The sequence below is a fragment of the Dermacentor albipictus genome, chromosome 10 (genome assembly GCF_038994185.2).
Source record: "Dermacentor albipictus isolate Rhodes 1998 colony chromosome 10, USDA_Dalb.pri_finalv2, whole genome shotgun sequence".
NCBI lineage: Eukaryota > Metazoa > Arthropoda > Arachnida > Ixodida > Ixodidae > Dermacentor > Dermacentor albipictus.
Window position 1 is genome coordinate 22,541,683 of NC_091830.1, and position 27,690 is coordinate 22,569,372.

At 47.9% G+C, this 27,690-nt stretch overlaps 1 protein-coding gene across 8 annotated transcripts in view; it reads right to left on the bottom strand.

Moving 5' to 3' along the window:
* Window positions 1-3,230: 3,230 nt before the first annotated feature.
* Window positions 3,231-27,690, bottom strand: part of LOC135921697 (uncharacterized) — a 381,860-nt gene continuing 357,400 nt past the window's right edge. For 7 of the 8 annotated variants that reach the window (XM_070527009.1, XM_070527007.1, XM_070527010.1 and 4 more), the window contains 9 exons: window positions 24,881-24,916; window positions 23,542-23,568; window positions 18,742-18,783; window positions 17,180-17,218; window positions 15,514-15,570; window positions 14,623-14,771; window positions 10,649-10,939; window positions 7,023-8,135; window positions 3,231-3,828 (listed from right to left, as the gene is read on the bottom strand). In XM_070527009.1, the coding sequence (XP_070383110.1) occupies window positions 3,346-3,828; window positions 7,023-8,135; window positions 10,649-10,939; window positions 14,623-14,771; window positions 15,514-15,570; window positions 17,180-17,218; window positions 18,742-18,783; window positions 23,542-23,568; window positions 24,881-24,916 (2,237 nt within the window). In that variant the 3' untranslated portion in view covers window positions 3,231-3,345. The remainder of the gene's footprint in view (window positions 3,829-7,022; window positions 8,136-10,648; window positions 10,940-14,622; window positions 14,772-15,513; window positions 15,571-17,179; window positions 17,219-18,741; window positions 18,784-23,541; window positions 23,569-24,880; window positions 24,917-27,690) is intronic. The other variant, XM_070527008.1, reaches the window with a different exon arrangement.

Below are 27,690 nucleotides of genomic sequence, written 5' to 3' on the forward strand. Positions count from 1 at the left end.
CCAGCTCTCGATGTCGTCGATAGCATCGCTGCCGCGATTATGCTCCTTCCGGGCTTTGCGAAACGCGTCCCATTCTACCAGCCGATAGTGGTTGCCCTTGGTGCCGTCCCGATGACCGTGGTGATGGTAGTGCGGTCCCACATCGACCTGGATCTCGATCACCGAATGATCGCTACCCAAGTCCTCCTGGGTGTTATGCCACCGCGCGCCAGCGACGTTCTTCGTAAACGTAAGGTCGGGCGAAGTGTCCGCACATACGCTGTTGCCCTTGCGTGTGGGCGCGGAAGGGTCCGTAACGAGCTCCAGCCCCTCATTCTGCGCGTCTTCCCACAGGCGCTTACCCTTCGGCGTTTCGTACTTGTACCCCCACGCCGCGTGAGGCGCGTTGAAATCACCCGCGATGATTAAGGGCCTGTCGCCGGCTGCCTCGCTCGCCTTTCGCAGTAACGTGCTAAAGCGGTGTTTGCCTTTTGGTCTACTGTACACGTTCAATACAAACAGACCGCGCCCTTTCGTCGGAATAAGCTCAATCAACACGTGCGGTATTCTAACGTTCTTGAGTTCGCGTTGCGCCACGGTGAGGTTGCGTCTCACTAGCGTTGCAGCGGCCGGCGGTGCTCCCGCGGTCACGGCCTCATCGATCGCTTTGTAACCGGCCAGCTTGACCGCGTCATTGGTTTCTTGTAATAGGATTACGTCAGGCCGTTCCCGGTTGCGTAGGAATTGTTGAAGATGGCCCCGTTTCCTCCTGTACCCCCTGCAGTTCCACTGCCAGATTGTGAACGTGTTCTGTGTGTTACGCGGTCGTGGGCGTTGTGTTTGTGTGGTGTGTTGAGCCATCGTGACTGTCCGCATTATTATTTGCCGTCCGGCTGATCCTGCACCTCTTCGTCTGGTATCGGCCTAAGGTACGGTTTCCCAGTCGTCCGTACCGGGCGACCCGCTGCGCCCGGGAGCCGCATTTCAATATTGTCTATGCGCGATTGGAGCGTCGCAACCATTTGAGTGAGTTGTGCTATTGCACTGCTCAGCTGTTCGGTTTGCGCGGTTTGCTGAGCGATTGCGCGGTTCAGTTGCGTTGTTTGATGCGCTTGTTGCGTCATCATCGCGTCTACTTTGTCTTCGAGTCTGTCGACTCGCTCGCGGAGTTTCTGCTCGCGCGTTTGCAATGTGGTCTCGGTCTGTTGCGGGTCTAGCGCCTTGCGTTTAGTAGGAGCGGGTTGTGCGTCCTGCGCCTCCATGACTTCCTCCGCGCTCTCGACCGTTCGAGCAGCTGCGTCTGCGGCGACTGGTTTGGTCAGAGGAGGAGGAGAGGGGGTTGCTGGGGCTCCTTTTAACGTGGTAATTTCGTTCTTTAGCCTAGCATTTTCCTGCTGTAGTGTTTTGATGACGGATTCTAACTGATCCAGTCGCTTCTGTAACACGCTTTCTGTTCCGTAGTTGCTACTCTGAGCGCTACTGCTGCTTCTAGTTGCTCCGGGGTTTCTATTAATGGCAGTCTCGGTTCGCGATAGCGGCGCACGAGGTGCGCCTCCGGAGGCGACCGCCGCCCAGCTCACCTGTGGGGGGTTGGATCCTCGTCCATCTTCCGCTGCAGCTGCATGGCTGGCACGGGCCGTCGACCTGCTGCGAGGCCTCACCGAGCGGGGGCGGGAGCTGGTGCGAGAGCGGGCTCGAGAACGAGTGCGGGAGCGAGTGCGGCTACGTGCACGGCTCTCCCTCGAGGCCGAGCGGCTGTCGGCGCTAGCTCGTCTCTGTGTGGGGCGTTGTCGGTAGCTCTCCTCTCTGCAGTCGTAGGTGCTGCTGCTGGCGTAAGCGGCCTCAGCCTCCTCGCGCATTCTGCGTTCCCATTGTCGTCGCTTGACTAGATACGGCGTCTTGTACCTGGCTTTGCACTTGCGGTCCCCGGTAAGGTGACCCTTCCCACACAGTTGGCACACCGGCTCGCACCGATGGTCGTCGGGTGGGTTGCTGCATCCGCACCCGCGGCACTTTTTGTCGTTCGGGTTGGGGCACACGTCGGTCCTGTGTCCCAGACGACCGCACTCGTAGCACATGTCGATTTGTTTCTTGTAGAGAGAGCACCTCATCAACATCCCGCCGTAGTTCACGTAACGGGGCACGTAGTAGCCGTCAAAGAGGATGACCACGTTGCTCGTGTTCCCCATGCGCTTGGCATGCAAGACGTTAGGGTTTCGCTGGTTCACGAGACTTCTCACGACGTCCGCCGGCTTTTCGTCTAGCGATATGCCCCTGATAACACCTTTGGATGTGTTCTCCGGAGCCGCTCTGTAGGCGCTTGCTTCGAACTCGCGGTCGCCAATGCGCAGCTTGCAAATGCTGCCGTATCGTCTAGCGCGATCTTCTGACGGAGTGCTCACCACTATCACGTTTTGGCGCTCATTGAGACAAACGCTGTCCTCCTCAGCTGCCTCGCGTCCCACGCCTGCTGCGTTGCGTATGCAGCAATGGACGCGGTCCTTCTGGTACTTCGACACGTTGATGCCGTCCCGGGGCCGCACGATGATCTTGTAGTCGTCCGTGGGTAGGTTGGGCATTCGGCTCGCCATGGTGATCTTCCGCACGTAGTGCGTCGCTTGCTTTATAGACGCCGCCTTCTTGGAAGACGCTGTCGCGGCTTGCTGGTGCGTCGCAGGGTCGGCGTCTCCCGCCGCCTTCTTGGTGTTACGCTTGATCTCGCACCATCCCTGCTGTTCTCCGAGCTCCGTCGGCGATATTTCCTCCCCGTCGACTTGCACGACTTCCATCTCGGAAGCCGACGCAGCGGATCGGGGCTCCGCTGACGCTTAGGCCTACCGTGCCTTGTCTACCAGCCTGGCTGTCGTGCCGACGTGGCGACGCGGAAAATCTTCGAAAAGTGGCCGGAAAACGGGCTCACCTGCCGAAATCTGGTATCTGGAGAGTCCGTAGAACTTTCGAAAGCAGCTGGGAATACCGTGAACAGGATAGTTGTAGATAATTCGCCGAAAACCATAGAAAATTTGCGGAGCCGGTGCGACGCGCGTCCGCACTCCGTGGCCCCCTAGCGGCTTCCCCGTGTACGCTTGGGCGTAAAAAATAAATAATAAAAAAATGGAACCTCAAAGCCACTAAACCATCGCGGCGAGTGTCGCCTAAGCTAGTGATCCCAATTCCGAAAACTTTAAGGCGTTGGCACTTATATTTGTACATTTCTTTGTGGCTGCTTGGTTAGCCAGATATGGGACAGAAACCGAATCAAGTGGACGTTTATGTACTAAAAGTGCGGGCAAAAACACAAAAGATGGGAGCAGCGAAAGCTCCTCGAAAGAAAGCAATCAAAGAGAACGCATTGGGAGGGTCTGTCTAGTCGACACAGCATCGGTTTATCTTCCACATCTGGTCTCTGGGCTGACACTGAAGAGCCTGGGCGAACTCAGGCAGGTTGGTCACGGCGAACAGGCACGCCGCGTACGACGTCTCGAAGTCCAGGGTGTTCACGTCCGCAGGGACGTTGCGGGCCGTACACAGCGAAAGGCAGGCGAGCTTGAAGAACGCCGCGTTGGAGTCCTTGGAGCGCTTCTCGCTACTCTTGACGATATCGACGTCGTGGTGCTGCTTGCCGGCGTACGCAAGCCGCAAGGCGTCGACGACCGCGAACGCGTCGTCGAACTGGGAGTCGTCGAGGCGCTTGAGGTACCTGGCCGAGACGCCTGAGTAGCACGTCTGGATGGCCGTGTAATTGGCCAGCGTACCCGAGCTCCACCCATCGCCTTTGGTGGTGGCCGCTGTTTCGTTGTCGACCGCCCCCTGTGGCTCGAAACTCTTCCGGTCCAGGAAGGACAGTACCTAAAGATGAGAGTTCAGATTGGTTGGTGATACCTGCTCAAGATATGTGGCACGAGGACCAGCTACAGCATCGTATATAGAACAGAAACCGATAAAATATTTGGACGCTTCGGACCATAGGGAGCACCCTGACACCTGGTATTATTTCGCCTTTGGGACTGGCAAGCTAAAGCCGCGGAATGTTTCGCGATTGCCCAGCCGCTCCGCCAGTTAGTGCCGTGTGTTCGAAATGTAAGCACGAGGACGAAAAAGTATTTCAAAAATCTAAACCGAAAAAAAAGCATTCTGAGGCCTCCGGCTGGGCTAGCACAATGACACCTACCATCACCATGGCCTCGGTGTGAGAAAACTAAAATGCTGGAATGATTTCCATGTCTCTAGATCCTCGGCTAGTTGGTTACTCACTTCCAAGATTGGCACCTCGGCGACAAATGAAGAGGGTATTTAGAACAGAGGAAGCCCGAAGCCTTCCAGGGCTTCGGCTGTGGTGGCAACCTGAGACATGCTATCACCTAAACCTGTGAATGGTCTTCATGTTCTGTAATAGTAATCAATCTGTTTCCGCGAAATAAACGAAAGTATAGTATGAAAAAAAATATTTGATGAATGTTAACTGCTTCCGCGCTTCTCTTTGTATTCCTTCAACCCTAGTGTGCGAGTGACACATGGCAAACTATGCATCGGCTCTATTAAGATGGCAAGTGATCTCCTGCCGCATTCAGTGAAACTGTTATTTCATGTTGTTTTGACATGAATTACTTTGGATGTGATGGACAATGAAATGTGCACCGAAATTTATATTGTACAGGAATAATCTGTACGTCCTTGATATTGCCATTATAACAACACAAGGAAAGAATTGGGATGACAACACAGAACGCTTAGTGTTGGGTGCTATGTCATTCATTGCCATTTTTCTCAAAACAATCTCCTAATTTATTCACGTTCTACCAATAAGCTCACTAACGTAAATATTTGCTGATACATACAAGAAGTAAACTTATTTTGAAGATGACATTGCTTCCTGTATTATCATCAAGGCAGTGTAAGGGTGCTTGTCCCGGTACACTCAGAAACGTGGCTGTGCCATGCAAAGATGCACTGAGTCTAAGGTTGGTTTGGGTTATGTTAGGTTGACTCGGGGGAGGAACAAGAATTCACACTTATACACCGTTTCATACGTAGCAGCCACAGAGAACACAGCAAGTCACTCTGTGGAGGCTGAAGAGGCTTTTTCATGTCTCTGATTCCTGAGCAACGAATTGTGCGTCAAATGTGCATAAAAGATATATGTATGCGCCGTGTAAGTCAGTCTCACATTAGGTCGCAAAATATCACGTAATTATTACGTGAAAGGAAGCTGAATGACCGGTGCTCCTTGAACTCCGCGCAGTACAAAACACAGCACGTCGCGTACACAAATAAAAAAAGCTGCCCAAATGATGCGTGCTCTGTGAACGATTGTAATATCAACACATGAAGAAATCGTTCTGTATAAGATTTTGCAATTTACATAGCATGCCTGCTTAGTATGACACAGGGTACATATATCTATAAGGGGGTGTATGTATGTCCTTCTCTCAAGCAGAGCCCGCAATTAGGCTCATGTATATCCGGGCAACGGAGTAGGCGCTAACACGACAAGGACAGAAACACAGTGCGACACAATGCGCGTGCGGCGACACTCATGTCGGTTCTGGCCTTGTTGATTGCTGCCCATTACACCACTCTGACACACTGACTCAACGTGAACAAACTTTACCGACTCGGCTATACCTGGGGAAAGCTTAGCGTGGTGGGGAAGAGAAAACTACGGAGGTGTAGCGCGCGCATTATAATAGAAAGTTATGCGGGCCTACAGGCCAGCGAGAACAGCGGGCGAGCGGAGTTTCAGCTCAGCGATCCTTCCTCCGGACAAGCGCAGTTAAACCCCTTAAACTTCGTAAAGTAGTGGCACGCTTTGAAGAATGCCGCCTCCTCCTTGGGCGCTCTGGCCGAGGCCAACGCCGCATCGCTATTGGCCTGATAGCATCACGTGGGCCCTCGCGCCATGCTTCAGTGTCATTTTTGCTCGAGAAGCGTCTACGGAGTGGCGAGGAGCGCATGTTGGCGCCATTGCTACGTTCAAGCTTTGTAGGTGGCGCCACAGTCGCCAAGGGAGCGTGAAAGAGGGGAGAAACGAGGAGGAGTGAAGGCGGAGAAGGAGAGTGTCGCTACTTTGCGAAGTGCAAGGGAGTTTAAAGCGGAGCGCTTTGCAGCGCCACCTGTCGAAAAGGGTTAGACTTACTCTGAAAAGACCAGTATGCTCGCTTCAGGTTCTCGATGGCGGTCACCCACTTCAAATCGTCGCCATATGGCCTGGTTGCTATGACCTTTCGAAGGACACAGAGGCCCTCATTGGCACTGAAATACCTCCGAGGCTTTTCGCCTGCAGGCGAGCCAGCGCCGCGTTTGAAGACGACACCGACGACATGACTTTGTTCGTGCGGGTAGTCGCCATGTTTGTTTCGCGTGGACGCTCGCCTGCTGCGCGCTCTCCGCTGGGCAAACAGGACCAGCGAGTAACGGGTGGCTCCGTAAACATGCTGGCCGCCCCAGAGTACCGCACATGCGCAGTGACGTCTCCACTCGCCTGCTGGGCCCGCAGGCCCGTAATCCACTGAGCTATAACTCTATAATAGTCCTACCATCTCGTTTAGATTTGTTTGGCTACTACAGCCACGTAAAATTAAGCAATGTGCACCCCACAGTGTCAAACTTGGATTTTTTTTTCTTGCTTCGCTCCGCCGCGTTCTGGAAAATACGAAACCGTCGCAAGTATCAAGTTAGAATCAGGATATGCAGTGAGAATCACAAATCATAGTTTATGAGAATGTGGAGTGGTATTCTGCACAGAGTCAAATTTCACCATGGTGTCATTTTGAGCCAATTGTAGAGGCCGTAGCAGCCTTGTGAGTCAACTGGATATAGGAAATGGCAAATTCGACAATATGGCAGAATTCGACAATGTCTTGAAAAAACTAGAATAGCACTCATGGTCTATCAAAACCGAAAGAGCTGTCAGACTCCGCGTGACTACACGGGACAGCACACATGTGCAGAAGCTCCGCCACCTTATCATTTCCTTCATGTTCACAGGCCTAGTGGGAGATAATCTTATCGCTCTGCTGGTGCTATAAACATTGGCGAGATACCTTTCGCCCGAGCTGGACGCCCAGCATCGCCATGTTGACGAACTTGTCGTCCACCACTCGCCGGTAGTACATCGGGGCAATCGCGAAGGACACCGGCACGTACACCGTCAGGGTCTCCCGTTCTGCGACCAGGTCCGTGCCGGCCAGGATCTTCGTGACACGGGAGTCGCTGCCGCTGAACTCCGGGTAGAACAGACACTGCTCGACATCGCGGGAGCGCAACGACACCAGGTTCGACGTGAAGCTTGCCGACTTGCTGAACTTTTCGGCGTAGCACCGGACCGCCCGCTCTGTCAACACGGCGGTGCGGAAGCGCGACATCCGCGCTTTTTCGACCTTGCCGAGCGCAACGGTGCGGTCGCGTTCGCTCATCCAGCTCCTGGCACGAATATGCTCGCTCATGCGCGACTTGATGAAGCCCATGTAGGCGTCGACCCCTTCCTCGACGGCCTTAGAGACGGACAGGAAGCTGCTCATCAGCTGCAGCCAGACGTCCTCGAACGCGGCCCCTGTGGCACGGTAGCAAGCACCCTTGACGGCGAAAGGACTGCGGTCCTCGGACAGCTCGTAATCGTAAGTGATTACAGGAACCGATAAAAGTGCCAGCACGTACAGCGGTCGAGCCGCGCTGGTTGTGCGCACGAGGACGCGGTTCAGGTCCTCGCAGATTGCGTCCACACCTGCCATCTTCACAACGTGTTCTTGCCGGGAGAGATCCTTCTCGAGTGCTCGCCTCCAGACATCTGCTGCGAAACCCGGACAGCTAACGTCTTCGAGCCTCCGTTCTGATAGGCCATCCTGTACAACCATGTGGGCTCTTGTGAGGTCCAGCTTCAGGACTTCCTCGATGACCGCGTCGTTCACGTGTTCCTTGCCAATCGCTTTAAGGACGACACTTGTGTAGTTCCCCAGGTGCGCTTCGGAAATGGGTTTCATCACAAGGTAAAACGGCGACTCTCTGCGGATCAGGAGAGCCTTTTCTGAGTCGCTCAAGACAGCGGTCGTGCTGACCAGCGTGTGGAAGCGGTTCACCAGAGAGAGGTGAAGGATATTGTGCAAGAACCTTTCCGAGCTCGTTTCCGCGAACCACAGCGGCAAGGGTAGCTTCAGCGCCTGCAAAGTGGACACATCATCATCAACACCACCACCACTACTCCATCACATTAATACCTTCATAACTATCATTACCGTCATCATCACCATTACTGAGTGCATGCTCTGGGCCTATCCTCCAGGTCTCCAATTGTCTTGTGCTGTGTATCGCGGAAATTTTTTGCAGCACGCTCAGTTTTCGCATTATGATCGATCTACCGGCTCGACATGATAGATCTGTGACTAAGGCGCTCTGATGCAAAGACAGAAACCATGAGTTTGATTTCGAGACGCGGTTTTCGCATTCCGCAGCCATGGGACGGGAAGTCGTTTTCGCGTAACATGTCCTGTGTGCGCGTTAAGAACTCCAAGTAGTAATAAAGAAACCCCAGCATACAGGATTTTTTTTACAGCGGAGCTGTATATGTCTACGTTTCCATTCATTTTCAATGTCCGTGCCTCGAAACTCCCGCGCCCTCAATGAGGAGGCAAAGCAAACCGGTAAGGCATGTCCTGACATCTGGCGTAGCAAAAGGAAAGCTAGCAAACGGGTGGTGAATAGCAGCGAAGTTCGTGCGCGAGAGGCTGCCTGCAAGCGGTGGGCTCGACATGAAGATAGGTGCCGCGAAGCGGAGAATGTGGCGAAGCGACGCAAGTACCACGTCAGCGAATTGCGTGAGCACCAGAGTGCGTATGCAATATTTTAGAGGGAGTTTCTTGAAAGACATTTTAGATTCAGGGCTGCTGAGCACGAGGTCGCGGGATCGAATCCCGGCCACGGCGGCCGCATTTCGATGGGGGCGAAATGCGAAAACACCCGTGTACTTAGATTTAGGTGCACGTTAATGAACCCCAGGTGGTCGGAATTTCCGGAGTCCCCCACTACGGCGTGCCTCATAATCAGAAAGTGGTTTTGGCACGTAAAACCCCATATATTATTTTAGATTCAGTTGTGCGGTGTGTGACAGACTCGTTCGAGAACAATTTGATGGCGATTGGTAACGTTCGAGATGCCGCGAAGCGGGAGTGTTATGCGGGTCTGATAGATGCCCCAGCTATCAAACCTAGCCAGCTGCTCGGTTTGGCAGCGCCTAGGGAGCGGGAATACCACAACGCACATCGACCATTTGGTGTGACAGGTGGCTGTTAACAAGCCACATACTGCATTTCCGTGCCTGCGCAAAAAAACGAATAGACAGTGCGTTGCGGGTGATGGTACGGGGAGGCAGCACGTATAGTGCGTACTGCCGAAGAACGAGCTGCTCCCGAGGCCCAACTTCGGGAACACAGGTGCGAGCGAGAGCGGCGGGCGACACGAACCAGCGAGGAGGGTGCCGAGGAGGCTGCCCGTCAATGGCGGGCTCGAGCGGAAAGCCACGAGATCGCAAAGCGATTATTGGGGCGCAAGGACGGAGATACCACGCTCAGAACTCTCATACTTATAGTACGGGTGAATGCGCGATTCCGCCGAGACTTAGTGAACAAAACGTTTGGCTTCAGTTGTCGTTTGTGTGACCGATAGCGGTTTGAAAACGACCCATCGGTGATTGCCAACATTTCTCACTACGACGTTTCCAGATACGCTGGCCATCCACCTTTGCAGGGCTAATGGCTTTGAATCTTTTTAGCTGCAGCACATTTTTAAAATTTGCCTGAGTTACCTGATGGCACACCTCTAATCCTTGAACTAATTTACTCGAAGTGGCGGTTATTAATTCTACGAGAAATCAAGATGCTAAATTCCATAATTAAAATAATTATACTAATTAACTTCATCATTGATTAGTTTGCGACCCATTTCGAAATCTGCGAATATAGCCGGAGTGTTCTTGAATTGTCCGACGAAACGCAGTCGTGTTGCAGTTACGTTTTTTTTTTGCGAAAACGTTTTTTTTTATGCGTTGAAGCGCAAAATTGTCTGGAACGCCAATGCATTTCGTCCGACATTTGGAAAAAAAATATTTCCAAACTGGTGCAGTCCAGAAAATTTGTTCGAAGTCTACGCACCTCGCGCACTCACTAGCTACAAGTCGTAGAATAAAGTAGGTTAAATACCAAGCATTGCAATGAATTGTGTCATTTGCCATAGGCAATTTTTCCAAATTTGGTGGAGCTAAATGTTTCCTGTATAATAACTCTATCAACAGATAAGCTTTTTTTACTAAATTATCCATCTTTACGTCATCATTTTTCATGCCCTCTGGAAAGCACCAGCTACGTCCAGTTACGTCTACCTCACCTGTCGGTAAAGACTGGCGTATAAATAAGCGATACCTAACACAAGCTCTGCTTGAGAACATGACCTATTAAACCTTTAATTACATGACTCCAAGGTGCTGGCCTATTCCCAAAACAGTTCTTCTACGGTGCATGACTGACTGCTTGGGCCACCACATATCTCTCGACCGCGGACAGCCGACGGAAGTGACTTATGCTCAAGCAGTCTTTTGCAGGATTTAAGTTTGAAATGCGGTAGCGGACTAGGCAGTGAAGAGGGGATTGCTTTGTACCCCCTCCACTATCGTTAAACTCACCTCGAAGAGCTCTTGAGTCACGGCCCCAATGTCGATCGGTTTTTCAAGAAAGACGCGGCACGACCGGTAGAACTGTGAGGCGTCCTGCTTCAGCGGCACGTAGTCGCCTTGCATGCGGTCCTTGGTGAGCTCCCGGTGCCAGACATGCGTGAAGTTGCGCGCCATGTCGATCATGAACGAGGATGGCTGCTTGCCCGCTGGCGTCTCGATCCAGTGATAGCACACGTGGCGGTAGAAGTCGCGGCAGGGTTTGACTTGGCGGTCCACTAAGCTCTCTGCGTGGATCATCACCTGCACAGCGATACAATTCGAACGCCGGATTTTGTTGAGCTTCGGCAATAGTCGCGGCGCCGTTTTCTTTACTGACACGTTATTGCCGACTTGCCCTAAATTAAGGCCCAAGCCGTTTTAACTCCTACATGAATGAATGCTTCAAAACGGCAGAGTGCCCTGAAAATTTACTATGAGAGCCTGGAAGTAATGATGCACTTTTTGTTTCTGTGAAGTATGAAACCGCCCAAGAAATGATTATTTGGTAGGCTGCCTCGATAGCCCCTCATGCTCCGAATCGCGCTATTGAAGCACCTTCTAGAGTTCGCTGGTACTTTATGCAAATATTTTTTATGCAAATAGCGATGGTCATTTGATATCGACAGCTTGCACAATCCTGCCACTTCTATGTTTAACAATATGGCCGCACGCATGTCTCGTTTCGCCAACGTGCTAGTGTAAATATTTTGGTGAAAATGCAAATTAGAACAACTAAAAAATATAAGAGTCTTCCACGGCCGTACGGCAACACATGAATGCCAGCGCGAGCAGTGCGCGAGCATGGGCGAAGGATTTTAAGGATCGTCAGATAAGCATTGAAGTCTCCCTCAGGCTTGAATGCCAACGAGGAAATCGGTATAATACGGCCGTATATGTTCATACACCTGGTGACAAGTTATGTTTTCCTCCGCTTTCATTTCCTTTATCTTTATAATTTCTATGTTTAAATTTGAACTAGAGCTGATTTCGCCAACACTTTTGTTATCTTCATTGTCTGTTGACTTTATGTGGTCATGATTACCAAAGATCCAGCCCCTCCGTTTTCCTTCTCTCGTTTGTTCGTGGCGAGGGTCTCGAAACTGGCAGGCCTGATTTCATTAGGTAGCATACGTGGGTTTCTTAGTAACGTACCTGCTCTCCTAAGGTCACGTGTTACGTTACGCTATCGGGAAAGGATGAATGTTCAACATCCACCCAACACGGCTCTAAAAAGCGCTGGCTAAAGCTCCTAGGGCTAGGTCTAGTAAACACACATACCCAAGTTAGTGACGCATTGATAGCCATCGCCGTAGCGCAACTAGTCGAGCAACGCACACGTGATGTGGAGGTTGTGGATTCGGCTCCTACCGGATAAAAGTTATATTTGCGTCCACATTTATTTCCCTTTTCTTTATTATTTGCTACACTTCAATCTCAACAACAGCTAACTTCCCCGATGCTTAGCTCCTTGGCTTCATTGTCTGTTGGCTGTATCTGTTCCTGACTGGCAATATTTATTTATTTACACACACACACACACACACACACACACACACATATATATATATATATATATATATATATATATATATATATATATATATATATATATATATATATATATATATATATATATATATTACACACACACATATAATATACACACACATATATATATATGTGTGTGTATATGTGTGTGTATGTATATGTATATGTATATGTATGTGTGTGTGTATATGTATATGTATGTATATGTATATGTATGTATATGTGTATATATATATATGTGTGTGTGTGTGTACACACACACATATAATATACACACACACATATATATATATATATATATATATATATATATATATATATATATAATTCCAGGAAAAGTTCTGTAGGTCCGATGCATAGGTATTTGAAGAAACTGAAGAGCACACTTAAGTTGCATTTTTAATGTTGCTTTAATAAATTTATTGACCAGTATTGAACATTTAACATTTCCTTATTGAAAACGAATGTCCACACAAAGAACATTGCATTTAACAAAAATGTTGTATCTATGAGTTCTGTAACTTACTCCAGGTCTAAGTCTTATTGCTCTTTTTTTTTTTGAGTAACTAGAAGCGCATTAGTATCGGTTTCACATGTGGTTGCTCATACCAGGGGACAGTAATTAAGTAAACATTGGAATATGGTATGCTAGATAATGAGCTTGAACTTATAGGCTGAAGCTTCTGGCAACCTTTTGACACGAAACCTACAGCGCGTGATTACTTTGGTACAGTTAGACCTGATGTGATAGGCCCACCTCTTCTTGTCATCGAAAATTGAAACCTCTCGTACTCATCGAGAGATTTAAGTTTACTTATAACTCGAATTACTGAATTATACAGCATCGACATCTAACTTACCGGGATGTTTTTTTTTAATAGCGGAGAAAAATTGCTCCTGTAGTCTTTTCCCTTTTTGCTAGCAATTCATTTGCTCCAGACAAAATGCTTTGCGCCCTCAAAGCAGCATTACCTCTTGTTACGAGCTCTTCTTCTGAGGAGTCCCCGAGTTCACCCCAGTTACCAAGCACATTCTCTATTTCATGACACTCCCTTGGGCTCGGTGCAGTTTTTTACAAAAAATAATCAAGGAGAGATTTGTCGTTACAGTCGTTCACTACGAAGGGAATCATTGCTAGTTCATAAAACGATGTACGATTTGGTATGCATTTCCACAGCCGCAACCGAACGCAACGGCAACAAAGCTACAGCGTGTTCCAACAATAAATTTGATTTATAACTTACGGAGCACAGCTTAATCAAGAAATTATGAGTGTATACGTGCCGCTAAAGCTCGTTTTGATAAATAACATCAACCTCAGTGTCTATAATTTTTTAAATCTGAACAGTCATTCGTGCTTGTAAGGTTATGAAAATCGTCGAAACATTGAGTGCGATCGTTTCTTGTCGTACACAATTAATGCGAGGCGAAAATAATTTCGGAAATCTTAATATGAGCATCCACAAGGTCGTCTAAGTTAGAAGTACGAAGTTGAGGCACGTGCATGCGGTGTCCATTATCTGGCACGCTCTCTGAACGCACACACTGAAACCACAGGCACTTTCGACACACAGACACTAGCACCAGATTTCACTCGCGTCCTCGTCATGAAACTCTATGAAATGTAGCATGAAGCACGAGATCTGGCGGCACCCCCTGCTGCCACTGTATCTCGGAGGCTACGGAGCTAGCCTATTCGTGGACTCTCTATATCCTCGTGACTAGACATCTTGAAGGGGCAGCGCAAAAAGACGATGACAGAAGGCAGGAACACACAGGACAGCGTTGAACTCACGACAGTTGTGAGTTCAGCGCTGTCCTGTGTGTTCCTGCCTTCTGTCATCGTCTTTTTGCGCTGCCCCTTCAAGATGTTCAACCAGTACCAACTCGCCCAAATGTCGATCCTCGTAATTAGGTTTCTGTGGCAATGAACGAAAAGCTATGGATACGGCAAGCGAACGTGTACCACTCTCCCGAAAACATTCCCGCATGCCTCATTCGACACTGAGCTTTAGGCTTGGCAACCGAAGACGGAGACATTTGCTACATCACTCATATCGATGTGGGACTTAAAGTGCACCACTGCGTTTTAAACGTAAATTTAGTTTTTTTTTTGTTTTCTTCTTCAGCCACATGGCAAATGCGAAGCCGTCTCGAGTAGCGAGATGAGATGATTTAGTAACTGTCCTAATTGTTCAGCAGCGGTTGAGCTGGTCCAGTAACTGTTCAGTCGATTCAGTAACTGTCCGGTTCCCGTGCTCTGAGAAACTGAAACAGAGGGCGCTGTCGTACACTGCTACGCACTACATGACGCAGTGACACACGTGAAGAAGCTCCATCCATGTAGCTTTTCCGAAAGTGCCGCAGAATTTTGTGTGTTTGTTTAGTGACGTCACCTCTTGGCATTGTTGGCTGACGCAGGCCAGGCTCCTCACGGGGCCCGTCTTCTTCAATACCCCCATGAACGTCAGCGCCATTAAGAGGCAGCTTACGACGACAACAGCGCCGGCTGCTATCAGCCGCATTTTGACGTAGTCGACGGCATCTGCGCACCGTAAATCAAATGTAGTCCACAAATCAATTCACCTGTCGATTGCACTGCAATTGCAATGTCCTGCCCAGGTTACATGAGTTGTTTCTTCGAAGTAAGTTTGTATCGAAACTCCAAAGCGGGATCAAAACAAAGTTAGCTTGCTCGGCGGTAAATTTTAACGCTTGTCGAAACGTTGATCGCGATTGATATTTTGCCTGGGTGAATTCCCTAGAAATGGGCTCAAATGAGAAGGCCGATGGTGAAAAATGCACCTTTGACACTATTAAAATTTTTTTTATATTACACCACTGGAAAAAATTATCAACACAAACGAAATTTGCACTTTCCAATTTTCTCCAGTGCGTTCTAAGCGACATGAATGAATCACAAACTTATTTGTTTACGTAGTAGCACTTGAAGTTGCAGCTGCGTCCCAAAGGACTAAAAACAACAGAAGTCTGCAAAGCAATCTTTAGCAACAAAAAGCTCTTGGACATCTACAGTTTGAGGGAGGGCAGAATATTTTATTAATGGAATCATTGCTAGCAACTGCAATTCCATGCACAGTAGAAAACGAATATAATAAACTGATACATTAAATTCTTGGTATTTATGTTATCCTTGTGTTATTTCCGGGTCAATTCTTATTCCTGTTTTGCACCAGTGTGTCCTCTGAAATCAAGCGGTGTGAAGGGTAGACAGTGCGAACGTCACCCATACTCAGGCGCACTCATTCTGTGGGGCCAAAACTCACCCGCGTTCGAGGTCTGCGGAACTTGTTCCTCATCCAATGCCGCAGAGTCTTTTGACGCTGCGATGAAATGAAAACGCAACAAGAAAAGTGAGAACCGCGAATTCTCGTTGCAGAGAGTGTACACGGGTTTGCAATGCCGTTGGATGCACAAAACCGAATCCTAGCGCATTGCATTTGCCAGTGCCTCATTGCAATGCGATGCTCCAGCGCTTAAATGTAAACACATATCACCGCTCGTGCGACGGCGTCTGAAACGGGTAGAGTTGAAAACTGAGCTTGTTGGGGTACCCGTCTACGTGTATACTCGGGGGCAGTGCCAAAAGACGGGGCGAGATGCGAAAGCGCGAGCTCCGTTTTTGAGATTAGACATCGACGTTTTTTCCTTCATCGTTTCGTCCCTCATCTGCGTCCGCAACGAGCTCGAGCCTACTTTTAGCCAGTGCATGTAACCAGTGAATGTGGAAGAGGAAACAGCAGCCTTCCTTAATAGATTTCGCACCCTTTGATTCCACGCGTTAGCCGCTTAGACGAATTCGCTGGAAGTCACGTGACCCACTCGATCTGCGTCCAGCCACCGCAATGAAGGATCCACTACTATTGTCGCCATCTGGTATTTTTCGTTGTTCGCTGGAGGTCGTAAAGCGCCGTGTACATGCAGCGTTACATTGCAAGAAAGTTTTGAATTGGTGCGTTAATAGCGCTGGTAACAGCTTTTAAAATGTCTCGAAGCCGTGCTGCCTGGATCCAAGCTTCACTACCTATACGTAGACACTCTCTCCCTTTGTCTCGAATATGCCGTCCACGAGCGAGTTGTTTGCCAGCCTTCTCCTATACCTGAGCCGTAAGACTGCGTAAAGTTTACGTCACGAGTACTGCCTCTCGTCTGATGCGTTAGCATCAGGCGTGTCTACGTGAAAAGGAAAGGTTTATGTATGGGAAGCCGAGACCACGTAATGCAGCCTCTACCGCGTGGTATAATATATAAATGCATTACCAGAATATTACTAATTAGCTTCTTAACGGTTGTCTTACGGCACATATCGCTAATTACGAGTTGCTGCCCGTGAGTTTCTTATACACTTGGAACAAATCTAGGATAACGCCAGTTTCGTGATACGCGGTTCCAAAATGTGCTACGAAAGAAATTGGCGTTGCAGTTGTTTTTGTGCCTCAGTGGTATACAGAGGAGCTTTCTGAAGGAAGTAAGCTAAAGGAAGCAAGAGCGCATTTTCACTGCAAGATAGATCACTATATCTTTTTACTTTTGTTAGTTTCACAATTTGTTTCAAGTTAATGTGCCTTGAGAGGTGACTAGCTTTACTTCGCCAACTGCAACATGTGGCCAACGAAATCCCTTAAATAGTTATTTAGCGAAATTAAGAAAAATGATCAATTCTGGAATACAAATTTTCTGCATTGTCCACATCTTCCAGTAATCGAGCACAAGCAGAAGATTTTTTCTATGTGACACAGGCCACTTCGAACTATTCTGTTAACTCTCACAGAAAACGCTGGTAATATAAAATGAACCAACAGCGCCATGAAGAAGCCGGGGGAATAATGTGCTTGCACTAAGAATGGACGGTTTTTTACTTAACAAGCTAGGTAGTGCGCTCACAAGCCTAATAGAGAACAAATGGACGAGAAGTGACAGACCGTCACTCACCTTGCGGCGCAGTCCGACCTCCAGACTTTTTCCTGGAGGCTGCGTGTTGTTAGTAATACATTCAGTCAGTTGTGAAGAAATGAGGTCACTATTTAATTGAACTACGCTATTAAATTGAAAACAAAGTTTTAGCTTGTCCGTACACACATTACAATTCACGGGTAACGGGGAAGGTCAGTAATAGTGACAACGCTTATTGCGACATCTTCTTAGACGTTGTCCAACAGCGTATTAGCGGTATATAAACGTTTTGTTGTTACATGGGTGTTTTCGTGGAAATAACGATAGTGTAGGTTGATAGCTTCGTTGCTGACACCTTGCACCACCACATTGGCGGAATGTGGTTGTCCAGTGAAATAACAGATAGGGCTGTGTCCTTGCAGGTTAAACTTCCTGACACAAGACGGCGCCACGGACGCGACCACTTGGATGAAAAAAAAATGGCCGGCTAAAGTGCGCGAGCGAAATGGTAAACCGCGCAAGATGATTAAGGACATAATCAAGGATGTTGCGATCTCGTATGTACGTAGTGTGGCCCGCCGCGTCGAGAAAGCCACGGGCCGGGCCGGTGTTAAGGTGGTGCTTACTGCACCTAACAATTTGGAAAGGTTGCACAAGAAAGTCAACGATAGCCGTCAAACGCCTGGACTCTGTAGTAAGCAACATACCGCCAAGCCTGCAGACTGCAAAACCTATGTAGTTTATGCTGGGCCAGTCCCACCTCTTGCTGCGTCATTTACACAGGGCAAAGGAAACCCTGCCTTAGTGAACGTTTACGTGAGCATGCACCCAGTGTCAAGATTAAGACTGGTAGTAATCCAGCTGTGCATTGTGCAAAGTGTGGTTGTTCACCCCGCCAACAACACACCCGCGTGCTGAGAAGGTACATCGATCAGATGGTCAGGAAAATCTTTGAGAGCTCTTCAATTTGTCAATTAGGAGCCACTTCCGTAAGCACACCTTCTATAGCTGTTTGCGATAAGGAACTAAAATTCCTTAGAAGTTCATCGCTTTGGATTGCGTCCATATTGTGCACTTCACATTGCTATCGTTTTACGTTTGCGACGCATGCGAAGCAAGAGTTGATTGACGTAGACTTGTATTCCCTTTCGTCCTTTCTCTCGTTCAGCATGTTGCGAATAGTGTATGTTAGTGCAGACTTCAATAAACGTGTTTTCGGCAGTCAGCGCTAGTCCTGTGCTCTTCCTTGTCCATGTGTTTTTTGGTGCTGTTTAAAATGAATGATCGGCAACCACTAGCTAACGCCCAAACCCGTCGAAGTGTTGTCAGCCGGCAAGTTGACTGATTCAACATGATAATCATTACTAATGCAAGAACACGTGTGTTCCCTAACCATCTGCCCACCACGTCAACAACATATCGTAATATAAAACTCTACGAAATATACCTTATCATATCTTATTAGTGATCATGAGAGACGGGATATAATGGTTTCATTTGAATATTTTAAGATAACATAAATTCAAGCTATGCCTGATTTAGTGAGATCAAAATCTCAATGCTTGGACGTTTCTCAGCAAAGATGGGAGCGAGCGATTTACCTGAAGTCTTTGCTTTTGACCCTCGCCTTGAAGCTTTTGAGTCTGCAAACGAGTTAAGTAAAGCAAGCGACACAAAGCGTTCATGGGACATCAAATTTATCTGATTAAATGCTCGTGCCTAAGAAGAATTTGACTGAAAAGAAGTGCATTTCCTTAGCCTGCAGGTGCGCTGTAGTTTTCAAGTCATTATTAACCAGCTAAGCAATCTTCGTTTTCAAATTTTCAAATGATTGCTTTATAGAAAGGAATACATTTATATAAAAGCGTTCGTTTGGTCGTACAAATGATAATCAGTCGACGGCTTGTACATAATGTTTTCTCCGTAAACAGAAGCACTAAAGTCGGCGCTACACCATCTGCTTTTCGTTGCGTTTAGTATCGAATATTTTAGCAACATAGTTTCAGGCATATTTTCTTTCTATTCGGAGGCGATAATTTAAAGGACATGAAGAAAGCCAAAAGACCTTTCTTTCGAGATACTTATCTTACAGTTTCTCAAGATGCCAAGTGGCTTTGCAAACATTATTTGCGCACTAGCACCAGAGCAAGAACGGAGCCGTTTCAAGGTGGCGTATCTTGACAGCTCTTATTCAGATTCGCTGTTGTATTTTTATACGTTGTTGAGACTACGGAGCCGGAGCACACTTCTTTTACTGCGCCCCAAAGTGTAGTCCTCTGAGGAAACATCTGTAGACTATTCAGGGTTAGTAAAAATTTACTAGTCACTATTTCCGTTTTATGCAATCCATTTACTAATACAATAGAACTGTTGCGGACTAGAAGGAATTCCGTTTAATGCTCTTTCAAGATTAGTGGTTTTCCGGCGTCCGTAGCTCTTCTCCAAAGATGACCTCCCCCGGCTGCAGCTCGTCAACGTCGCCGAACGAGGGAAGTCCGCCGCGAGTCGCGAGTCCACCAGCTTCGCTGCCGCACCAAGCGTTTTCAAACCAAAAGCTGTGCGCACAGGCCAAGATACTGGTGCATAACGTTTACGCGCCAGTAAGAAAACGGGCAGTGGCTTAGTTCGGCTTTGCAGGATATACGTAGCGAAAGCTAGGGCAGAGCATGGTTAGCCTTGGTTAATCTTGATTGCAAGTCCAGGTAAGTCTGGTTTTGTAGCTATGTTGCGGCGTATGCCCAGTCATTCGGCGCGCGGTTGGTATGTTTCCTGGGCGATCCGTTTCCTCTTCAGCTCGTTCCGATGTCGATTCCAGGCCTCCTCCTGCTTATCACAATCGTCGCCGTCCATACTGCCGCCTCAAGTGTGGTTGCACGCACGCGAGCTCTCCTTTTCAATTCTCCTACATGTTATCAGGCATGCGACGCAGCTGGTGAAGCGAGCGGAGGCGAGCGCAACGACGAGGAACTCGTGTGATGCCATACCAAACGGCGGCAGCTGAAAGGCGCGGCGCTAAGGAGCGGTAGAAATCCTGTGGCTCGGGGCTACTAGTGGCGCGTGCGCAGTAGTGACTAGGAAGCGAGAGAGAGAGAGAGAAATATCCGCGGCGAGGCACGCGTGGTGACGTCATGTGCCTCCTCGAAGCACCGCCATGGCGAAACCGCAAGTGCGCGGCCAGTCAAGCGTTCGCTGTAAAAAGCGACCCACAGCTGTTTGCGAGAGCCGCGTGTCGGAAGGTTGGCGAGCTCACTGGTGTTAGCGAACGTGGTACCTTTCAGATTAAGCTCGGCGTAAACATCTTGGTTGAAGTCAAGAAAAAGAAATTGGCATGGGCGGGGCATGTAATGAGGAGGCAAGATAATCGATGGGCATTTACGGTTACGGACTGGATTCCAAGGGAAGGGAAGCGTAACAGGCGCCGGCAGAAAGTTAGGTGGGCTGATGAGATTAAGAAGTTTGCAGGGACAACATGGCCACAATTAGCACATGACCGGGGTAGTTGGAGAAGTATGGGAGAGGCCTTTCCCCTGCCGTGGGCATAGCCAGGATGATAATGATGATGATGATGATGATGAAACAGTGGCACCCTGAAGTCACCGAAGCGGCAAGTGCCTGCGTCTTCTTGCCGTAAATGCCCGTGCGACAATCGGGAGGACAAGACTGCTGCTTGATGACAGCTTCTCCCTCGCAGCTCTACGAATAACAGTGCATCAGTACTTTCTGCGAAATGAAATTCCGACACCTGCAAAATTCGCTGAAGATATGGAAAGAGACGGTGACATGAACATGCTTAAAATTAGCGAGCCAGCGATACAAAGGCTGCTCAATGATATCGGCTTTTCCTTTCGCAAACGGAAGAGAAATTGTGCGCTATTCTAAAGAAAGGAAGTCATCATTTGGCGACGACAGTACCTGCATACCATCCGAGAACTTGGCACTCAAAAATGGTACGTACAAGAGCCGGTCTATTTTATAAGCTTTGTAGCGTGTAGATGAATCAGTATTTCTTCCTATTCACTTAGAAACCCATAGCATGAAAACCTTGCTTTCTAGACGCAACAGACGCGATGCGAGTTTGGCTGTAATTACGTGCAATCACAGAAGACGCGCTGTCCCGTCCAGCCGAACACTCTTCAGTAAGAACACCGTAGCGTCCGACATTACGGTGCTTCGCGAAACACAAACACAAGCATTTCTGCTTGCCAGTTCTGCGCATGCATTACTTCAGCGGAACATACATTAAAGTGGAAGTTACAAACGCCGCTGTTTCTTCCACCATCAAGTCGTGAATGGTCCCACTTCGACGGTAGCAATGCCGCTCACGGCATTCATCTGGCCGACGTCTTTATGATGTATTAAACGATATGCCTTGGCTGTTGGGTAGCATGAACAAGCGGCCTCTGCGCATCGATTGATCATATTAGCTGAACAGTGCGGATTGTCTGCTTGCGTCTCCTATCTTGCGAGAATGTCGTTTTCGCAGCTGATGTCATGTTTCAATTTATTTTTATTGTTTCTTTGTTCTTGCAGACCAATACACTACTTGACCGAAATTCGGGCCAAGGCCAGCCACAGAAAGGAGAAGGTATAGGAGGAGGGGGACATCAGCACATCAGCAAAAGGGGAGGGGGGGGGGGGGCGCTTGCGTACAGGGCTTCGCGCATCAAGCCGTAAAGGTTGCAGGCTGATCCTGTAGCACAACGGTAGCGAAGATGGCTTCAGAAGTGCTGCGTGCCTTGTTTTCCTAGCAGCGAAAGAAACGGCTGACTACCACAAGGGATCTTGTGGTCCGCGCTTCGAGAAGTGGTTCACTGAACAGCTTTTTCCTTACAACAAACTGCGCAGTGTCACCGCAATGTGAAATTGCCCTTGCCGTAGCGTTCTCCTCGAGTAAGTTCCAACGTCGTCAGCACGAAAGAGTGACATTCAGTCTTGGCTCAGGGAGAAGAACATCGAATTTTCTCAGGGCCAACTAAAGGCAGAGGTATTGTGTCGTGCAGCAATACAAAAAGTTGTTTTCTACCTATCACGTGGACGTTATCGCTAAGGCTGCCGGTCACAACGTTGTGAGGGTTCCTCCATATTATTGCGAGTTCATTCCTATCGAAGTCATATGCAGCCAGGTCTGAAATTACGTCGCTGCTAACAATACCGCATTCACCCTTGCCGCCGTCGAAAACTTGCTGCATGAATTCATCAATTGCTACAGCAGACAAGTGGGTTCGGACATGTGCTCACGTTCAGAAAATCGAAGAGGAGTTCTGGCAACGTGACGGCCTCGTTGACACAAGCCTCGACCAGTTTCCAATTCTACTCGGATTGAATTCTAGCAGCGAGAGTCATGCGAGTGACAGTCACATGTGCGCAGTAGAAGAGCTCACTTGAATGAGAAAACAGTCACAGAGGCCACCGCAACACTGTGTTGTGTACTTGTGCATAAGTCACACGCTTTTGCTAGTCTCGCGGCACTAATAATCGTCTAACTCTGAAGTTTTCCTTGTTAAAGGCCCAATATGACGAGGCATGGTGTCATTTACAATTCAACATTTCACACCCACCTATGTAATGTCTATATATATATATATATATATATATATATATATATATATATATATATATATACATGTATATATATATATATATATATATATATATATATATATATATATATATATATATGTAGTCCAGCAAAGCGCTTATTGAAGTTATTGAAGGCGTTATCGACAAATGACATACATATTATCATTTACAGACGAGGTCAAATGAAATATATATATATATATATATATATATATATATATATATATATATATATATATATATATATATATATATATATATATATATAATACAGATACGATTAAGCTTGACGCTACTTACACGCGGATCATACATATTCCCCGCATGCTCACCAGGCAACGTTATGAACAACGTGCTTTCGCGGAATGCACTGGTGTTTTCGAAACCGAAACATCGGGCCAATGAGCAGACTACTTGGCGTAGTAAGACATGTGCCCACGTAGCCTTGGCCGCGCTGCCACAGAAAGTTGTCACAAAATACACTGGTCATTTGTTCTTACAAAATGACTCCGCGAACATTAATGAAATTACCGTTGTGTAAAGAGAAATATCTAAAACGCCAACAGGTTTCTAAAAGCATGACAAAGCTTAAATATTTCACAAGTGACCCGTCGAAAGCTGAAAGCCTCAGTGATTTTATGGTAAAGACCTCATGACTATGAAAAAAAAAAGAATATCGGTACGAGAGGCCGTTGATTTTCCTTTTCTGACTTTGACGTCTCTTGGCCTAAGAGGAAATGTAGCGTTGTAAGGACAAACTGAGTAGAAATATTGTCACGGAAGTGTTCGATAGACTGAATGCGTAATTTGTGGTCACTTACCCGAACCCTTCTTCGAACCCTTTGATCCTGCGCAAAAGGAAAACAAACATTCACAAGACTTGTTTTCGGTCGTTTTACGAAATGTCTTATCGATGGCGAGACATTCAACCAGACAATCGACATTCCGTCTCAAGACAGTGCAGGTGACAGCGCTATGCTGACAGCCCTATGACAGCCCTATATGACAGCCCTATGCTTAAAGCGGTGGCTTCGATTCTACGTGATTAAAACAACCTGTAGCGAAGGCACGTATTTTGAAAGTGTTAGAAATTCTTTTCGAATAACTGATCCTTCAATTATTCACAAAGGCGACAAACGCACGCAAGCAGGCACAAACACAAACACATACACATACACACACGCACACACGCACAAAGCTCCTGTGCCCGTCTTCTTGTATTTGTAGTCTAGCGTTTCGCGCTGGTCCTAATAGTACTTCAATCAGTAGCTGACGGATTAGCTTCTGATCGCGAATACTTAAAGCAGATGTAAAGCACGCATAATAAATGGACTCGTACGGCTACCTAACTACCCCTGCACGTGTGATCTTGACCGGTGTTGTTTTCTGAAGAATTTCGAAAGGAAATAACCAGCTGTACTTATAAGTATTCCCGTTGAAACACATACAGGACTACAAGCGTATGATTACCTTGATGAAGCTATTTGCGCATTTCACCCGCTGCTTGGCGCGATTGTTGGGACGGTGCCTCGGCTAAAGTGCGCCGAGCTCGGAAGCAATGTTACGAGCAGCTTCACCCCGTCACGATATACATTGGGCCGATCCCGGAGGCAGTGTAATCCAGGATCGCGTTCTCAAATGGTGGATTCAGTGCGTATCTCGTCACTCTCTTCCCGGATGTGTCGCACCCTCGTGATAGTGCCTAGAATATACTCGTCGTGGCTTCGTCCTTTGGCTGGTTTGCATAAGCGGCCGCTAAGCGACATTGCGGACATTTAAGTCGCCTAACTGCACGGTGCGTTGTGACGGACACCATAATGGAGGACTCCGGACTAATTTAGAACACCCGGAGTTCTTTATTGTGGAGCCATAGCAGAAAGCAAGGGCGTTTTTTTTTTGCGTTTTGCTCCTATCAAAGCATGTCCGCTACGGCAGTTAATTGAACCCACAACCGTGAACACCAAACGAAATTCCAGCAGGATTCGAAGACGCTAACGCTGCCTATGACACTCATTACCAGTGGACTCTGTCACATTTTGTTTTTCCGTGAGATGTCTACAGCAACACAAAACGGCATGCAAGGTTTTCATAGATAACCTACGGACTGCAATGACCGAAGAAAGAAGCCTATGCGAAATTTAGGTGAAGTGTCAAACTCACTCGTACTTCCCGAGCTCTTCTTGGACACTTTCGAAGCTGGAATGGAAAGTAACACATTAACAAACCAGCGAATGCCTCAGCGCCGTGTTGATGCGATGAAACGTGATCGAACGTTTGACGCATTGAAAACGCGCGCGCCAGTACAGCGTGCCCGCATGAGAAAAGTAGGTTTGGTTTGTTACATAAGGCTTAACCGTACGTCAAGACCGTGTTTATAAAATGAGACAATTAAGGATAAAATTACCACCTAACTGAGCGATCACTGAAGAAAAGAAATTTTAAAGTCAATATGATGTGTACAATATAGTGCCAAAAAGAGAAACTAAATGTAGTAAATGAAACACAGAAGGCGTTGTCAAGTTGGCCAAGAAATATTGTCATCTTCTCAATAAGCTTTGCTGGGCTGTTAATGGCACGTCGACAGTAACCATGCGACCCTCTGAGCAATGTTATAAAATTAATGGAATACAAAGAGCATCAGTATAAGATTCACTTCATTATATATATCCAAAGGAGCCAACAAAGACTCAAAGGACAACATAGGATAAATTATTTGTACTCACACTATGAATTAAAGAATTGAAAATTTAATGGAAATGACATGACAAAAAAAAACTACTTGCCGTAGGTGGGGAACGATCCCACGTCTCCGCATTACGCGTGCGATGCTCTTACCGCGGCACCGCTTTCCCATCCACTTTCGTGGGTATTTATGTTTTTATTGCTAGAAGTAACCTTGGGAGTGTTAGCCACCACCACCTCTCACATATATTGGCGGCAGATGTGAGACATCCTTTCTGCCGCACGCGTCAACAGTACATGATCTTTGCGGGGTGAAGGCAGCTGGTCAATAAACCCACACATTTTCTGGAACGTGTTTGGGCAGCAACTAGCGTATGCAGCGCAGTCCTGTACAAACGCTTGGCGTCAAAGGCCACATTTTGTAACGCTTTGACTGGTTGCCCGCGTAATCTCCTTTCGTTCTCGCAACGGTGCCGGAATGTTCTCGTTCCATTCTCGTCTTGAGTGTCCGGACGACGGCTCAGGATTTTGGCTCAATGACTCAAGATCGCCGACTGCGGCAGCTAAAATCATTTCATGCTTAGAAACGAAGCACACGACGACGCTAAAGCAGGCGCTCGGCACATGACACAACCTTAATCTTTATTGAGGCACTGGCAGCAGATGTCGCCAGGTAAGAGTGTACTATAAAGTTTTTGAGTGGCGCAACCGCACGTTTCATATCAGCAGTAGCGGTGGTGCTGCAGTCGGTAACTATACATAGTATGCACGTGACGTCACATCCGCTGTTGTCGTATGTTTCCGCTACCTTTCGCCATCTTGGGGAACCTTATCGACGGGCGCGCGCATAGGCCTATAGGTTCCCCAAGATGGCGCCTCCGTAAACCGGATGTCGCGGAGTATACTTGAATGACGTACGTGCATACTATGTATTGAAAGTGCATCGCGGCCAACCGCGTCGGGCGCTGGAGCACGGCCGGTGTGGAGCGCACACCTTGCCTCTGACCAGACACGTGCTTCCAGACCGGCCATGGGAGGAACGCTAGTTTGGCAGACGCGCTCAATCGCTATCGATGTCAACGCTGCCGCTACGAGCGTCCTTTAGCGCGACGCGTTCACTGCCACTTTTGAACCTCCGTGGGCGCAGTGCTCATATTTTCCAGTTCACCCCCTAGCCTCAAGTACCACCACGACATATGTGATGGTTAATGGTTTTGTCCTCCATGGAATTATCTAATTATATAACAAACGATACCTAATTATTCACACAAGTACAAATCTGTACCATCAAAGGCATCATTCCTTTAACGAAACGAACAGCTTTCTGTAGAAGCTTTGCTTTTCTCTAATTGATAATCAGTGGATCAATGGTTTCTGTCGAGTTTCTCTCTCCTGAAGTAAAAGCGGTAACATCAGCACTATAACACCTGGTTTTGGTAGCCGCTAGCAGCAAATGTTTCAGGCATATTTTCCTTGCATTCAGAGACGATCGCTTAAAGAACATAAACGAAGCTAAAAGACTGCTCTTTGTATGCATTTATCTCACGCTTGCTCAAGATACTAAGTGGATATGCAGAAAAACTGCACATTAGAAGCAGAGCAAGAACAGTGAAGCTCCAACATGTAGGATGTTGACAGATCCTGTTTGCGTTTACTTACATTGCTAGTGGTGTTCAGAAAAGGCGCTAAATATAAAAATGACGACACACAATGCCCCAAGCCTTCCTTTTGTTAGTACGCATTGCGACGCTGCGACTTCGGCGCGCACCTGAGCTCATGCTACGGAAGAGCCTGCGAACGCAGAGGGTGCAAAGAAAAGGGGGACGCATCCATTCAGTATACGTTCACATTGCTTGTGATCTGCTCCACCAGGTGTCGCCTAGCGATGGAGACGTCCTCTCCTGTTTATGATTTTACAGTGAAGCTCTTTATGCCGACACTGTGCCTTCGTTGTCGGCATTCGCTAAAGCAATCATTAGCAATGGCTCGAGCGTCATCGTCTTCTTCCACAGCACTACCATGTGAACGCGCTCGTGCCACTTGCATGCTCCCACGTTTGTAGCCGTCATCGCCTTCTTCCACGGGTGGCTCCGTTGCGCTCCTAAGTCCAGCGTGGAATTTCACTTCTGTCGATAGTATGACGTTTCCGAAGTGATTATAATAAAATGGCAGCGTGGTGACGATGACATGACGACAATTGCATGGAGACGGCTGCGTGACGACGATGGCGTATCCATGACGGCATGATAAGAGTTGGATGACGATGGTAGAGTTATGAAGATTGAACG